General features: G+C 49.8%; 1 protein-coding gene and 1 non-coding gene across 3 annotated transcripts in view; one reads left to right on the top strand and one right to left on the bottom strand.

Moving 5' to 3' along the window:
• Positions 1-15,752, top strand: part of LOC120939830 (protein brambleberry-like) — a 50,520-nt gene that overhangs the window by 21,286 nt on the left and 13,482 nt on the right. For both annotated transcript variants that reach the window (XM_040352207.1, XM_040352208.1), the window contains exons 7-10: positions 4,054-4,233; positions 6,509-6,715; positions 10,839-10,986; positions 14,092-14,156. In XM_040352207.1, coding sequence (XP_040208141.1) covers positions 4,054-4,233; positions 6,509-6,715; positions 10,839-10,986; positions 14,092-14,156 — 600 coding nt within the window. The remainder of the gene's footprint in view (positions 1-4,053; positions 4,234-6,508; positions 6,716-10,838; positions 10,987-14,091; positions 14,157-15,752) is intronic.
• Positions 9,178-9,249, bottom strand: TRNAA-UGC. Its single transcript has one exon. It is a non-coding gene; the product is annotated as a tRNA-Ala (tRNA).

The following is a 15,752-nucleotide window of genomic DNA, read 5'->3' as shown; positions in this document are numbered from 1 at the left end:
ATAGGACGGCGCAAGCCGTCCTATCTTAGATATGTTTAAGTGTATCTCTGTTAGAGAATACACTTAAACATAGGTCGGCTTAGATTCAGAGTTAGGCCGGCTTATCTGTAGATAAGCCGGCCTAACTCTTTGTGAATCTACCTATGTATGTTGCCTATAGAGGTGCAAATGAGTAAGCCATGTGGGCAACATACACACGCTATGAATTCCAGTCTACCCTACTGGCTGATATTACTCCATTAACCACTTAATGACCGCCTAACGCCGATATACGTCGGCAGAATGGCACGGCTGGGCAAAATCACGTACGTGTACGTGATTGTTAAATGCCCAGCTGTGCCCGCGACCCGGTCCGAAGCTCCGTGACCGCGGGACTCGCGGACCCGATCGTCGCTGGAGTCCCACGATCGGTCCCTGGAGCTGAAGAACGGGGAGAGGTGTGTGTAAACACAGCTTCCCCGTTCACTGTGGTGCTGTCATCGATCGTGTGTTCCCTTTTATAGGGAAACACAATCGATGTCACACCTACATCCACACCCCCTACAGTTAGAAACACAGATGAGGTCACACATAACCCCATCAGCGCCCCCTTGTGGTTAACTCCCAAACTGCAATTGTAATTTTCACAGTAAACAATGCATTTGTATAGAATTTTTTGCTGTGAAAAGGACAATGGTCCCAAAAATGTGTCAAAATTGTCCGATGTGTCCGCCATAATGTTGTGGTCACAAAAAAAAAAAATCGCTGATCGCCCCTATTAGTAGTAAAAAAAAAAAAAAAAAATGCAATAAAACTATCCCCTATTTTGTAAACACTATAAATTTTGCGCAAACCAATCGATAAACGCTTATTTTTTTTTTTTACCAAAAATATGTAGAAGAATACGTATCGGCCTAAACTGAGGAGAAAAAAAAAGTGTTTTTATATATTTTTGGGGGATATTTAATATAGCAAAAAGGAAAAAATATTGAATTTTTTTCAAAATTGTCGCTCTATTTTTGTTTAATAGCGCAAAAAATAAAAACCGCAGAGGTGATCAAATACCACTAAAAGAAAGCTCTATTTGTGGGGAAAAAAAGGACGCCAATTTTGTTTGGGAGCCACGTCGCACGACCGCAATTGTCCGTTAAATCAACGCAGTGCCGAATCGCAAAAACTGGCCAGGTCCTTTACCTGCATTTTGGTCTGGGTCTTAAGTGGTTAATAGAGTAATATCAGCCAGTAGGGTAGACTGGAATTAATGGCATACGTACTGTATGTTGCCTATAGAGGTGCAAATGAGTAAGCCATGTGGGCAACATACACACGCTATGAATTCCAGTCTACCCTACTGGCTGATATTACTCCATTAAAGATTGGGTGTGGGTTCCAGTGTACCGATCCTTCAGGAGCACGTGTAACAGAATCGGTACACTGGAACCCACACCTAATCTTTAATAAAGTAATATCAGCCAGTAGGGTTGTCAGGGGAAATTTGGCTGTACACTATGCGCACACCATATCTCCTGTGCTAAGAACACGTTTCGTCTAATGATATAATGCACCTTACCTATCTCTATTTCCTGTATATTCCCGACGTAACTTGCCTGCGTATCGTGGGCGCATATTTACGCTGGACGCATGTGGCGCTCCCATAGATTTTCGATTCAAATATGCAAATGAGGGAAATACCGTGATTCACGAACGTACCTGCGCATAATATACGCGGTTTGCGTAAGTCGTACGTCCGGCGTAAAGTTATTCCCCATATATGAGGCGCAACCCATGCAAAGGTATGGACCAGGGAACACAAGCCGTCGTATTTTACGTTGGACGTGAATAGGGCTGGGCGTAGATTACGTTCACGCCGTAGGCAGTTGTTTCGACGTATCTTAGGCAGTTGTTTCGACGTGATTGTGAGCATGCGCACTGGGATGTGGCCACGGGACGGCGCATACGCCGTTCGTTATATGTATCTGTCTGGCACTCGGCCCATCATTTGCATGGGGTCACGCCTCATTTGCATGTCTCACGCCCACTTCCACCTACGCCGGCTTACGCCTTAGAAACCCAGCGCAGATTTGGGAGCAAGTGCTTTGTAAATTCGGTGCTTGCCTCTCTGCGCTACTTCGGCGTAGCGTATATGAGATGCGCTACGGCGGCATAAATATGCGCCGATGTCTGTGAATCCGGGCCCATGACTATATATTCTCTTCATAGTTGTAAAATTTGCTAGGATGTGGACATATAGCATACAGTGTCTGGTAGGGTTGTCCCGATACCAGTATCGGGACCGATGCCGAGTATTTGCGGGAGTACTTGTACTCCCGCAAATGCCCCCGATGCCTGAATAGAATACTTGCCCTGCCGCCGCATACCGCAAAGCCGCTGCTGGCGCGTTAATCAGCGTGCGGGGAACATTACAGGCAGCTTTCGTTTGAATCGCTGTATTCCCCGCCGCGCCGTGTATAGGCACTCCCCCTTGCTCGGGATTGGACAGATCCGTCCAATCCCGAGCAAGGAGGAGTGTCTATACACGGCGCGGCAAGGAATGGACAGCTATTCAAAAGAACGTTGCCTGTAATGTTCCCCGCACGCTGATTAATGCGGCGGCGGCATCATCATTATCTACTAGGTATGGGCGACATGGCTGGATATATGTGGGGGGACATGGCTGGATATATGTGGGGGGACATGGCTGGATATATGTGGGGGGACATGGCTGGATATATGTGGGGGGACATGGCTGGATATATGTGGGGGGACATGGCTGGATATATGTGGGGGGGACATGGCTGGATATGTGGGGGGGGGGGAAATGGCTGCAATATGTGGGGGGGGGACATGGCTGGATATATGTGGGGGGACACGGCTGGATATATGTGGGGGGACACGGCTGGATATATGTGGGGGGACACGGCTGGATATATGTGGGGGGACACGGCTGGATATATGTGGGGGGGACACGGCTGGATATATGGGGGGGGGACACGGCTGGATATATGTGGGGGGGACACGGCTGGATATATGTGGGGGGGGCACGGCTGGATATATGTGGGGGGGACACGGCTGGATATATGTGGGGGGGACACGGCTGGATATATGTGGGGGGGACACGGCTGGATATATGTGGGGGGGACACGGCTGGATATATGTGGGGGGGACACGGCTGGATGTATGTGGGGGGGGCATGGCTGGATGTATGTGGGGGGGGCATGGCTGGATGTATGTGGGGGGGGCATGGCTGGATGTATGTGGGGGGGGCATGGCTGGATGTATGTGGGGGGGGCATGGCTGGATGTATGTGGGGGGGGCATGGCTGGATGTATGTGGGGGGGGCATGGCTGGATGTATGTGGGGGGGGCATGGCTGGATGTATGTGGGGGGGACACGGCTGGATATATGTGGGGGGGGGACACGGCTGGATATATGTGGGGGGGGACACGGCTGGATATATGTGAGGGGGGACACGGCTGGATATATGTGAGGGGGGACACGGCTGGATATATGTGTGGGGGGACACGGCTGCATTTGGGGACACATTTAAAAAAAAAAGTATCGGTATTCGGTATCTGCGAGTACATGAAAAAAAGTATACGGTACTTGTACTCGGTCCTAAAAAAGTGGTATCGGGACAACCCTAGTGTCTGGGCTTCTCTCCCATTATAGTTGTGTCCGCTTGCGTACAGCTGTTGGTGTCATTGTGCAGAATAGGGAATCCTGAACTTCCGGAGCCTGGCTTGGAGGACAATGAGCTCTATCTAAAGTTAGAATTGGTTGAATAGTTGGGCAGTTCTGGGTGGACAGTTGGATAAATGGCTCTGTATTTAGAAAGTTCCTGGGCTATAAACCTCTGGCATATTGGCCTCCGCAGACCCCAATTTGTGCTATTGTGAGACTTTGTACTTTGTGTCCCTTTTTAGTAAATGGAGTTATGACTCCTTAGCCTGGTTTCTCTTGGTCTGACCAGAGGTTCTGTAGATGTGAATGCCGGAATTAAGACTTGAACAGCTTGATAAGTGATCATTATCCGAGGTATTGCCGAGCCTTTACAGTTCCTGTTTGTCTGTACAGAGTCGAACCTGGCCCTCTTCCTGGCCTATCAGAACAGAAGTGCCGAGTACTATAATGTACTGATGGAGAAACTTCACCGTATGAACCAGAGTCTGAGCACAGTGCTTCACGTCATGGACCACATGCACCACAGCGTGGAGCACAGGCTGAGCTACATACAAGGCTTCATCAGCTGGGCAGGTGAGTGCTCGGGGTTTCTTTGGCGCACTAGAACAATGGTGGACTCGCGAGTCCCAGCATGCCGCTGGCTGTGACCTGCAGGACCGCTCATGATGTTCAACATCAGCACTTTGATATGTGGCGTGACAGGCCTCAGGGAAGCAAAGGACTTACATGGGCCAGAAAGCTGTCCGGTGTGCCCTCCTGCCCCCCCCGCAAGCTGTCCGGTATGCCCTCCTGCCCCCCCCCCGCAAGCTGTCCGGTGTGCCCTCCTGACCCCCCCCCCGCAAGCTGTCCGGTGTCCCCCCCTGACCCCCCCCCCGCAAGCTGTCCGGTGTGCCCTCCTGACCCCCCCCCCGCAAGCTGTCCGGTGTGCCCTCCTGACCCCCCCCCGCAAGCTGTCCGTGTGCCCTCCTGGCCCCCCCCCCGCAAGCTGTCCGGTGTGCCCTCCTGACCCCCCCCCCCGCAAGCTGTCCGGTGTGCCCTCCTGACCCCCCCCGCAAGCTGTCCGGTGTGCCCTCCTGACCCCCCCCCCGCAAGCTGTCCGGTGTGCCCTCCTGACCCCCCCCCCGCAAGCTGTCCGGTGTGCCCTCCTGACCCCCCCCCGCAAGCTGTCCGGTGTGCCCTCCTGACCCCCCCCCCCGCAAGCTGTCCGGTGTGCCCTCCTGACCCCCCCCCTTGCAAGCTGTCCGGTGTGCCCTCCTGACCCCCCCCCCCGCAAGCTGTCCGGTGTGCCCTCCTGACCCCCCCGCAAGCTGTCCGGTGTGCCCTCCTGACTGCCCCCCCCCCCTCTGGGCAATGCTGTCCGGTGTGCCCTCCTGACTTCCCCCCCCCCCCCCCCCGCAAGCTGCCCGGTGTGCCCTCCTGACTCCCCCCCCCCCCCCGCAAGCTGTCCGGTGTGCCCTCCTGACTCCCCCCCCCCCGCCCCGCAACCTTTCCGGTGTGCCCTCCGGACCCCCCCCGCCCCGCAAGCTGTCCGGTGTGCCCTCCTGACCGCCCCCCCGCAAGCTGTCCGTTGTGCCCTCCTGACTGCCCCCCCCCCCCGCAAGCTGTGCGGTGTGCCCTCCTGACCCCCCCCCGCAAGCTGTCCGGTGTGCCCTCCTGACCCCCCCCGCAAGCTGTCCGGTGTGCCCTCCTGACCCCCCCCCCCCCGCAAGCTGTCCGGTGTGCCCTCCTGACCCCCCCCCCCGCAAGCTGTCCGGTGTGCCCTCCTGACCCCCCCCCCCCGCAAGCTGTCCGGTGTGCCCTCCTGACCCCCCCCGCAAGCTGTCCGGTGTGCCCTCCTGACTGCCCCCCCCCGCCTCTGGGCAATGCTGTCCGGTGTGCCCTCCTGACTTCCCCCCCCCCCCCCCCCCCGCAAGCTGTCCGGTGTGCCCTCCTGACTCCCCCCCCCCCCCCCCCGCAAGCTGTCCGGTGTGCCCTCCTGACTCCCCCCCCCCCGCCCCGCAACCTTTCCGGTGTGCCCTCCGGACCCCCCCCGCCCCGCAAGCTGTCCGGTGTGCCCTCCTGACCGCCCCCCCGCAAGCTGTCCGTTGTGCCCTCCTGACTGCCCCCCCCCCGCAAGCTGTGCGGTGTGCCCTCCTGACTTCCCCCCCCCCCCCGCAAGCTGTCCGGTGTGCCCTCCTGACCCCCCCGCAAGCTGTCCGTGTGCCCTCCTGACCCCCCCCGCAAGCTGTCCGGTGTGCCCTCCTGACCCCCCCGCAAGCTGTCCGGTGTGCCCTCCTGACCCCCCCGCAAGCTGTCCGGTGTGCCCTCCTGACCCCCCCGCAAGCTGTCCGGTGTGCCCTCCTAACCCCCCCGCAAGCTGTCCGGTGTGCCCTCCTGACCCCCCCGCAAGCTGTCCGGTGTGCCCTCCAGACCGCCCCCCCCCCCCGCAAGCTGTCCGGTGTGCTCGCCAGACCGCCCCGCCCCCCGCAAGCTGTCCGGTGTGCCCTCCAGACCCCCCCCCCCCCCCCGCAAGCTGTCCGGTGTGCCCTCCTGCCCCCCCCCCCCGGAAGCTGTCTTCTTTTCACACTTGAAGCAATGCCTGTGTAATCTTGAGGTCTATGGACCTCTGGTCGCATCAAAGTCAGACCAAAGTAGTGCAGGGACTGCTTTTAAGTCGCTGCGACTTGACGTCTCAGATATGAACGATGCTCATTGAAAATCATGGGGTAAGACTTGTAATGTGACTTTGAAGTCCCAAGTCGCAGGACAAGTTGCACAAGTGTGAAAGGGGCCTTGCCTGTGAAGCATAGAAAGTGATACATAAACCTTGAAGATCTGTCTTGTATAATCATTGTGTATTCTATTCCAGGAGGGAATCTGAATGCCATCCACACATGTGTACTTCATGGGGCCTATTTCCTGCTCCTGGCTTTCCTGATGACCTTCCTGCAGACACCTGGCTTCTCCCGGGCTGTGCTATCAGTTCTCATTGTAATCAATGCGCTGTCAGAGCTCAACCAGCAGATGTCTCTGGACTTCCGATCTCTGACTGTCCTGCTGGTGTGTACGCTGATCGGTGAGTATGGATGGACAATGGTGCGTTCAGATGTGTAAATTCAGGAATGGAGAATTAAAGTATGAGGCTTCGTGCGTATTGGGCCATAAGCCCCGGTGCGTAAGGTCCCAAGTGTAGTTGCGGATGGAAGATACGTGTGCACCACCCAGCCCTGCTGCTGGCAGCCTGTAAAAGTCTGACACTGACAGCTGTTGGGGCTGCATGGTGCACTGAGCTGTTTAAGACAGTTGGTGCTTCCGGAAAGTATTCAGTGCTTCACTTTCCACATTTTGTTATGTTACAGCCTTATTCCAAAATGGATTAAATTATTCTCAATTGTACAGACAAAACTCCAATTTGACCACATGAAAGAAGTTTGAAATCTTTGCAAATTTATTAAAAATAAAAACCCACGTCGGGGGCTCCCTCCCACGGGCATAAGTGTCGGGGGCTCCCTCCCACGGGCATAAGTGTCGGGGGCTCCCTCCCACGGGCATAAGTGTCGGGGGCTCCCTCCCACGGGCATAAGTGTCGGGGGCTCCCTCCCACGGGCATAAGTGTCGGGGGCTCCCTCCCACGGGCATAAGTGTCGGGGGGCTCCCTCCCACGGGCATAAGTGTCGGGGGCTCCCTCCCACGGGCATAAGTGTCGGGGGCTCCGTGACATTTTTATCATTTGTTCCACACAAATAGAGCTTAGACACGTGAGGTTAGTTTCGTTCCGAATTTAAATTTGGACACATTTTTGTTATTCGGATGCATCCGAATTTCCCAATAAGAATAGTACAGAATTTAAACGAATCCAAAATAACGAAATTTCAAGTGTAATACGCTCCCACGCATGCGCACCGGGGGGTCATCTGTTCCGGCAAGGTCCAGCACCAATCCGCCGGTCCTTCAGTGCACATGCGCCGCTGACATCAGACATGACTGACGTGACGTCCTGGACTCTGAGTGGGAATAATGGATGAGGGGTGCAGCTGCAGGAATCGCTCAGATATCATTTTCTGCTGGCGATTCCCTGCAATGTAAAACCAATCATAGCAGCTGCTTGATAGTTTTTGCAGGAGGGGACATTCACCCCCCCCCCCCTTCCCGCCGCCCTCTGGTGCTTCTACCGGTTTGCCCGTGCGATTGGCGAGCCGGAGAAGGAATCCGCCGTTGGTGGAAGTTCATCTGGCAGTCTCAATGCCTTTCAGAGGCCCGGGGGTGACGTTATGTCACGTGCAGCCCCGCAGATGTAAACGCTACCACTACTACTGGAAAGACACCCCCCCCCCCTCCTCTTCAGTCTTTTCTTCCTATAGGAGAGATGTGGGGTCTTATAGACCCCACATCTCTCCATAAAGAGGGCCGGTCATGCACTATACCCATTACAAGGGATGTTTACATTCCTTGTAATAGGAATAAGTGATCAAAAAGGGAAATGTGTAAAAAAATAAAAATTTAGAGCACCCCCATGCCTGCATCAGAAGTGAACACACGCGTAGGTTGCGCCCACATTTGTAAACGGCGTTCACAGCACACATGTGAGGTTATCGCTGCGAATGTTGGAGCAAGAGCAATAATTCTAGCTCTCCTCTGTATAACCTGTAATTTTTTTTTTTTTAGGGTTGCCTATGGGGATTAAGTACCGAAGTTTGGCGCCATTCCACGAACAGGGGCGGACTGACAACTCATGGGGCCCCCGGGCAATAGAAGATTATGGGGCTCCCGGGTTTACAGATGGCCACCACGCCAGGAGGCAGTGCAGAGGTGGTGCAGCTAAAATCTTGAGATTTTCACATCAAAAACAGATTTTTACATACTGTCCCTGGTTTTACTGAGCCTGGCTACCCTGATAGGGCCCTCGGGCAGTGCCCGAGTGCTCGAATGGTCAGTCCGCCCCTGTCCACGAGTGTGCGCAATTTTAAAGCGTGACATGTTGGGTATCTATTTACTTGCTGTAAAATCATCATCTTTGACATTATACCAAAAAATGGGCTAATTTTTGTGTGTTTATTTTTTTTTTACTTTTTTATGAAAGTGTTTTTTTTTTTGTTTTTTTTTAAAGGACATGAACGATTGTTGTGCAAATACCGTAAGGCACAAAAACAACCGCCTCTTTATTCCCTAGGGTCTCTGCTAAAAAAAAAAAAGTCTGTGGGTTCTGAGTTACATAGTCAGGTTGAAAAGACACAAGTCCTTCTAGTTCAAAAATAAAATTATCAAAAAATATAAAAAAAAAAAAAAAAAAAAATCAATAAAATAGATTTTTTTTTGGCAAAAAAATTTTTTTTTATATGTAGGAAAGGAGTGTCAGGATAGGCCTGCTATGGAAGAGGGTTAAAGTCCTGAAACCCCCCATTACTATATCATCTCATATGGAGCACCAAGAAGTGTCTACCAGCAAGTGGTTAAATCTCGGTGGCAATAGATTGCGATCGTATGGCTTAACCCCGGGTGTGAAGGGAAAAGCGAAAAATACAATAGAGAAGCAATAAGTGGAGATGCCGGGGATTGAACCCGGGGCCTCATACATGCAAAGCATGCGCTCTACCACTGAGCTACATCCCCTGCCTGAGGTTTCCAGTGTCGTTATGTGTAATGAACCATCAAAGGAATTTCTGGCCGTCCCTCTCCAGATGACACGGCGGGCTCCGCCTACTGGGTGTGTCGCACCTTAGTGCTGACTCACCTGTGCACGCCACAATTACCCAGAACTCCTTTCTCCGGAGTTCGCTGTCCTACTTGGATATTTTGTCCCATTCTCAATAGATAACAATTTGGTCGCAAAATTCTTCAAACCTAACTGTAATTGGCCTTGAAAAATATCCCTTTAAAAAACCTAATAAAATATTCAAACCGAAAAAATATCTTCTTGAAGAAAATAAATGTATAAAAAGTTAAAAGGTGAAGATCGCAGACCATCTCTAAACATCAGATCACCCCCAAGTGATATTGGAACCTCCCACACGGGTCTATGAACCAGGAACGGGGACATGCTAAATTCACTGTGTGGGGGAGCACTGAAATAATTTTTTATATATATATATATATATAATATTGTGTCTTTATGGACCTTGCTTTGTGAATTGGTCCAAATCATTTTGGTGTTTTTTCAGGGTTGGGTTGGCCCCTTGGTTCCAGTGAAGGGAACTCTTAAGACATCAGCATACCGAGTCATTTTGGACAATTTCATGCTCCCAACTTTGTGGGAACTGTCTGGGGACGGCCCCTTCCTGTTCCAACATAACTGTACACTAGTGCACAAAGCAAGGACCATAAAGACATGGATGAGCGAATTTGGGATGTAGGAACTTGACTGTACTGCACAGAGTCCTGACCTCAACCCTATAGAACACTTTTGGGATGAATTGGAGCGGAGACACACTCCTAAACCGTGTTGACACCCTTCCCAGAAGAGCTGAAGCTGCAAAGGGCGGGGCCAACTCAATATTGAACCCTACGGACTAAGACTGGGATGCCATTAACGTTCATGTAAAGGCAGGTGTCACAATACTTTTGGTAATAGTGTGTGTGTGTATATGTGTATATGTGTGTGTATATATATATATATATATATATGTATATATATATATATATATATATATATATATATATATATATATATATATATATATATATATATATATATATATATATATATAATAAATAAATATAATGTGTGTGTGTGTCTCCTCAATGGATTTTCTGATGAATGAAAAAATCCTATTTTTAATTGAATGGAAGATCCCTCAAGGGTTTTTTTTAGCAGCGAGATTATATTCGAGACAGGTAACAATTGATTTCTATAAAAATGTAGTGTTTATTGAATGTATCACAATATCAAAGTATGTGGGCATAGATGCATAGAAGTTGTAAAAAGAAATTCTGGCCATGACATAAAAAAACTCATCAGTAATGAGAAAAATGCACATGAACTTAAATTACAAAAACAATGAACTTGTGTGAAATTCCACATGACAACCCTACGCGTTTCGACCAATTTCGTTTACTGTCTTCTTCAGGGGTGTTCTATGTGAAAAAATAAATAATTTTTGAATTATACTGTCAATAATTTTTGTTTTTGTTTTACATAGTCATAGTCTACTGATATCCATTCTTTATAGTCCGGATAGTGACTGGTTGCCTTTTTTTTGTAGGTCACTGGATGTTGCTGAACTTCATCTGCTGCCTTGTGAAGGTGAAAAACCGAAAGCATTGCCCTGCTCTTCCTTCTTCTGAACCTTTTTTTAAGTTTGGGGCTTCCAAAGAGAAAGAGAGAGTGTTCCTCAGCTCCACACCAGAGAAGTAAGGGGCCAAACCAACATTTTGATAGAGGACTTTGTTGCATAGAATTCCAAACATAATGCTGATGCCTCATGTCAAGGTGCCCTGGGCACAGAAGAGCAAAAAGAATGGACACAGGGTAGTAAACCAATTTTAAGGCATGCATTAACAATGAGGGAGAGGATGTACCGCATTTATCGGGCTATAAAGCGCCCCGGCGTATATCGCGCACCCCCAAACTTGAAGGAAAATTCCTGCAAAAAAAAAAAAATACTTAGTTTGGATGCCCCTCGTCGGTGTCTTGCCCGTCGTCCATCGGCGGCCTCGTCCGGTCCGGCGTCCTTCTGGCGGCCATCGTGGTGTCCTCCCCGCTCGATCCCCGATTCCCGCGTTGTGTTCGAACCACTGCGCCGACATATACCGAGCGGTGTACTCGGGTATAGTCAGGCAGGCTCGGCTCCTCTCGCGTACAGGACGTGACCGCGAGAGGAGCCGAGCCCGCCCGAGTGTACTCCACTCGGTATATGTCGGTACATTGGTTCGAACACAGCGCGGGTATCGGCGTATATCGCGCACCCACGTTTTTGTCCTGATTTTCGGAGCAAAAAAGTGCGCGGTATACGCCGATAAATACGGTAGTTATGCGTCCTTGTCCTGGGCACTAGACAAACCTGTCCCAGGACTGCTAGGACCGTTGATCTCCTCTACTGTCCTGGCTTCTCCATGCTGATGGTAAAGGACCTGATGCCAAGACTGCTGACCTTTTTGTAATGGTTGTTCCATGTTGGTGGACAGATGACCTTTTATACTAGAACTGTTAACCACCGTCTACTGTCATGGCTGCTCCATTCGAATGGTGACAAGACCTTATACTAGGACTGCTGACCCCCTACTGCCATGACTGCTTGGGTAATGGTCAGGTTATCTTAAGGCTGTTGACTTCCCCTACTGTTTTATGGTTGCTCTTTGTTGGTGGTAGAGGACCTTAAACTAGGACTTCTGATATCCTTTACTGGCATGGCTACTCTGGTAATGGTGAGGTGACCTTTATAATAGGATGGTGGACCTTATCTACTGTCATGGCTGCATCAGGTTAGTGGCTGGGTGACCTTTAACTGTTGATCTCCTCTACTGACATGGCTGCTCCATGCTTGTGGTAAAGGACCTGACACTTGGACTGCTGACCTCTGTCATGGCTGTTCCATGTTGGTGGTCAGATGACCTTATACTAGGATTGCTGACCCCCAATCTGTCAATGCTGCTCCATGTTAGTGGTGGAGTGCCGTGAACTGGGACTGCTGATCTCTACTGCCATGGCTACTCAAGCAGACAGATTACCTACTAGGGCTGCCAACTTCCTCTGTCATGGAAGCTCCATCCTAATAGTGTGTGTAACGGTATGGCCCGTGGGACCCAGAGGCTCTTGAAGGATGTGGGGTACTCCTGTTTCAGCTTCACCAATGACTCTTGTGTCTAGGGTCATCCTATGTCCACTAGGGGCATAGGATGACTGAGAAATTATATCTCGGATTACATGAGATGGGACAGTAATGATAATTCACAATGTATTGCAGGATATCTTGAAATATTACAGGTGGTTGATTCTGAAACCAACAGGTAAATAGGAGAGTGACTCATTCAATGTGGAACATAGACTGTTAAGGGGGTAATTAAGTCTGCTACTGTCATGTAAACTAACCCTAGTCTGGCTTCTAAAGACCTTTTTCATTGTGTATTGCTAATTAACACTGATTTGGGTGAATTTCTATCGATGATAAATGTGGTATTGTATAGCAGGTGAGAAAAGCTGGAGTCTTGATGTCTGACTTGTCAGCTGTAGCTAATTAGCTCATGTGGATTATATCGGTGCCAGAAAGTCTGACTAAAAATTTGTATTGGGCTCCTTGTGTCATGTTGTGGGTGGAGTTCAGTCATTGTTCATATTTGGTTGCTGACTGTATAGAAGAGCCTGAGTTTTCCCAATAAAGTGTCTGTTTGGAACCAGAGAACAGAGCTGTGTCTCGTTTCTGGGGAATCTGTATGGGCCATGTTCGTCGTTGCTGGATTGTGGAGTGTCGATAAGCTGTCGTTGGTTGGTGGAATAAAATATCGTAAACGGCGTTAACCCCTGACCGTTACAGTGTGATGACCTTATACTAAGACTGCTGACCTCTACTGCCATGCAGGCCCGGATTTCCCACAAGGCCACAGAGGCCAGGCCTCGGGGCGGCAGGGCACCAAGGGGCGACAGTGGCATGGCGCCCGAAACACAGTTAAGGGCGGTAAGTTGCTTTCTAGCAGGACTAAATGTAGTGTGGGGGAATCTGCTTGCTTGTTAACAAGTGATTGCTGCAATGTCGCCGAAATCACTTGTAAAATGTGTGCTGCCATCCATTTCCCCCACACACATACCTCTCTGCTGGCTCTGTCTTCAGGAATCCGTTAACCCCCCTCCCCCGCCCCGGCTGCCGAGTCTGTCTTCTGTCCCTGCCGCCGATGTACACAGTGAGAGGGGTGAGCTGCGCTCTTCCCATCTCAGCCGTAACAGGAGTTCTAGCTAGGACTCCTGTTTTGGAGATAACAGGGTCAATAAAGAGAACCTGTCACCTCCAATTGCTATCACACAATTGGAGGTGACAAAGCAATAAAGTTAAGTGAAAATGATAAAAAAAATAAAAAATAAAATAAAGTAATTAAAAAGTAAAGAATAAGAAAATTATACAAAAAAAAAGAAAAGAGTAAAACGTCAAGCTACAATAAAAATAAAAGTGATAAAGTAAACAAATTTTTTTTTTTTTTTAATTAACCGTGCAGCCCCTGCCATCCGGTTGCCATTCTCAATTGATTTGGGGGGGGGGGGGCTGGTTCGGTTGGCGGGGAGGGGGTGCATTGCAGGAACCTGGCCTTGGGGCGGCAGGGAGAGAGAATCCGGCCCTGCTGCCATGGCTGCTCGGGTAATGGTCAGATGACTTTGTATTAAGACTGTTGACCTCCTTTACTGTCTTTGCCTTGATTTCCCCTTCCAATCAAAGTCATGCATGTAAAACTGCAACTTTTGAAGTAAGGGAAACTGTATAAACATTAAAAATTTCCCCCTGGCTCATTGTACCTCTTCTGTTTTGGCAGGATGTTCGAGGAGACGCTGCTGAAGGAGGAGCTGAAGAAGTTGGCGAATGACAGTTTTTTAGATGGTGAGAAATGGCAACCTGGAGCTTAATTGTGACCGTGTTCATCCAAAGTGAACCCCCGAGCTTGAAATGTACCTAATGTGGCAAGTCTGGCAGACTGAGCAATTTGGGGTTTTATTCCCACTTTGCTGCGTTTGGAGTCTGACCAGCGCACCACTATATACGTCGGCACAAGGGCATGGCTGGGCAGATAATCGTACCTGTCAGCGGCGGTCCGTCCATAGAGGGTGCTGGAGCGCCGCCCCCTCTGGCTCCGCACCGCCACTGATAAATAACATGCATTGCATGAATGGATGTTATTGTTGCCAACTGCCGCTGGTCTATTCAGATGGCCGGAAATTGAGCGCCGACCACCTGAATAACGGCAGCTGGTTGGTTGTGCGGAAGTGCCTATCAGAGCCAGCGGCTCTGATAGGCTTTCCGAGTACACCCCTCGTCTCCCGGATGTCTTATCCTCGGAACGTACGGGGGGTGCGTTCCTTGGATAAGACTGACTGCCGTCTCGGCCAATCGGGTTCGCCGATTCTGGTTATTGGTAACCTGATTGGCTGAAGCGTCACCAAGGCGGGAGAAGACATCGAGGGTCGTCTAAGGATTAAGGTAAGTGCATTTTACTGGGCACAGTGGCTGCATTGGGCACAGTGGCTGCATTGGGCACAGTGGCGATAATTGATGGCATGGCACAGTGGCGATAATTGATGGCATGGCACAGTGGTGATAATTGATGGCATGGCACAGTGGCGATAATTGATGGCATTGTGGCTGCGTTTGATGGGCACAGTGAGGCTGCAATTTTTTTTTCTTTTTGTTTGCACCCCCCCAAAAATTTTGAGCACCAGCCGCCACTGGTACCTGTACGTCCCCTTTAAGAAGCAGCATTGTGGCCGCGCCCGCTGTGAGTCCAGACCGCGGGTCCCGCGGACTCGATGTCCGTGGGGATACCTGCGATCGTTTTAGGGAGAGGAAGAACGGGGAAATGCTGATGTAAACAAGGCATTTCCCCATTCTTCCTAGTGACAGGACACCGATCACTGCTCCCTGTAATCGGGAGCGGTGATCAGTGTTGTCACACACAGCCCATCCCCCTACAGTTAGAAGCAATCCCTAGGACACACTTATCCCCTTCAGCGCCCCCTACTGGTTAACCCCTTCACTGCCAGTTTTATTTTTACTGTAATCGGTGCATTTTTTATAGCACTGATCGCTGGATCCAGGACAATGGTCCCAAAATGGTGTCAAAAGTGTCCGATGTGTCCACCATAATGTCGCAGTCACGATAAAAATCGCTGATCGCCACAATTGCTAGTAAAAGAAAAATTAATAAAAATGCCATAAATCTATCCCCTATTTTGTAGACGCTTTAACTTTTGCGCAAACCAATCAATATACGCTTATTGCGTTTTATTTTTTATTTTTACCAAAAACATGTAGAAGAATACATATCGGCCTAAACTGAGGAAAACTTTTTTTTTTATATTGGTAAAGTTTTATTTATATATATATATATATATATATATATATATATATATATATATATATATATATATATATATATATATATATATATATATATATATATATATATATATATATATATAT

Source organism: Rana temporaria, chromosome 5, assembly GCF_905171775.1.
Source record: "Rana temporaria chromosome 5, aRanTem1.1, whole genome shotgun sequence".
Taxonomy (NCBI): domain Eukaryota; kingdom Metazoa; phylum Chordata; class Amphibia; order Anura; family Ranidae; genus Rana; species Rana temporaria.
Note: the sequence above shows the minus strand (reverse complement) of the source record. Positions and strands in the feature narration are given on the sequence as shown.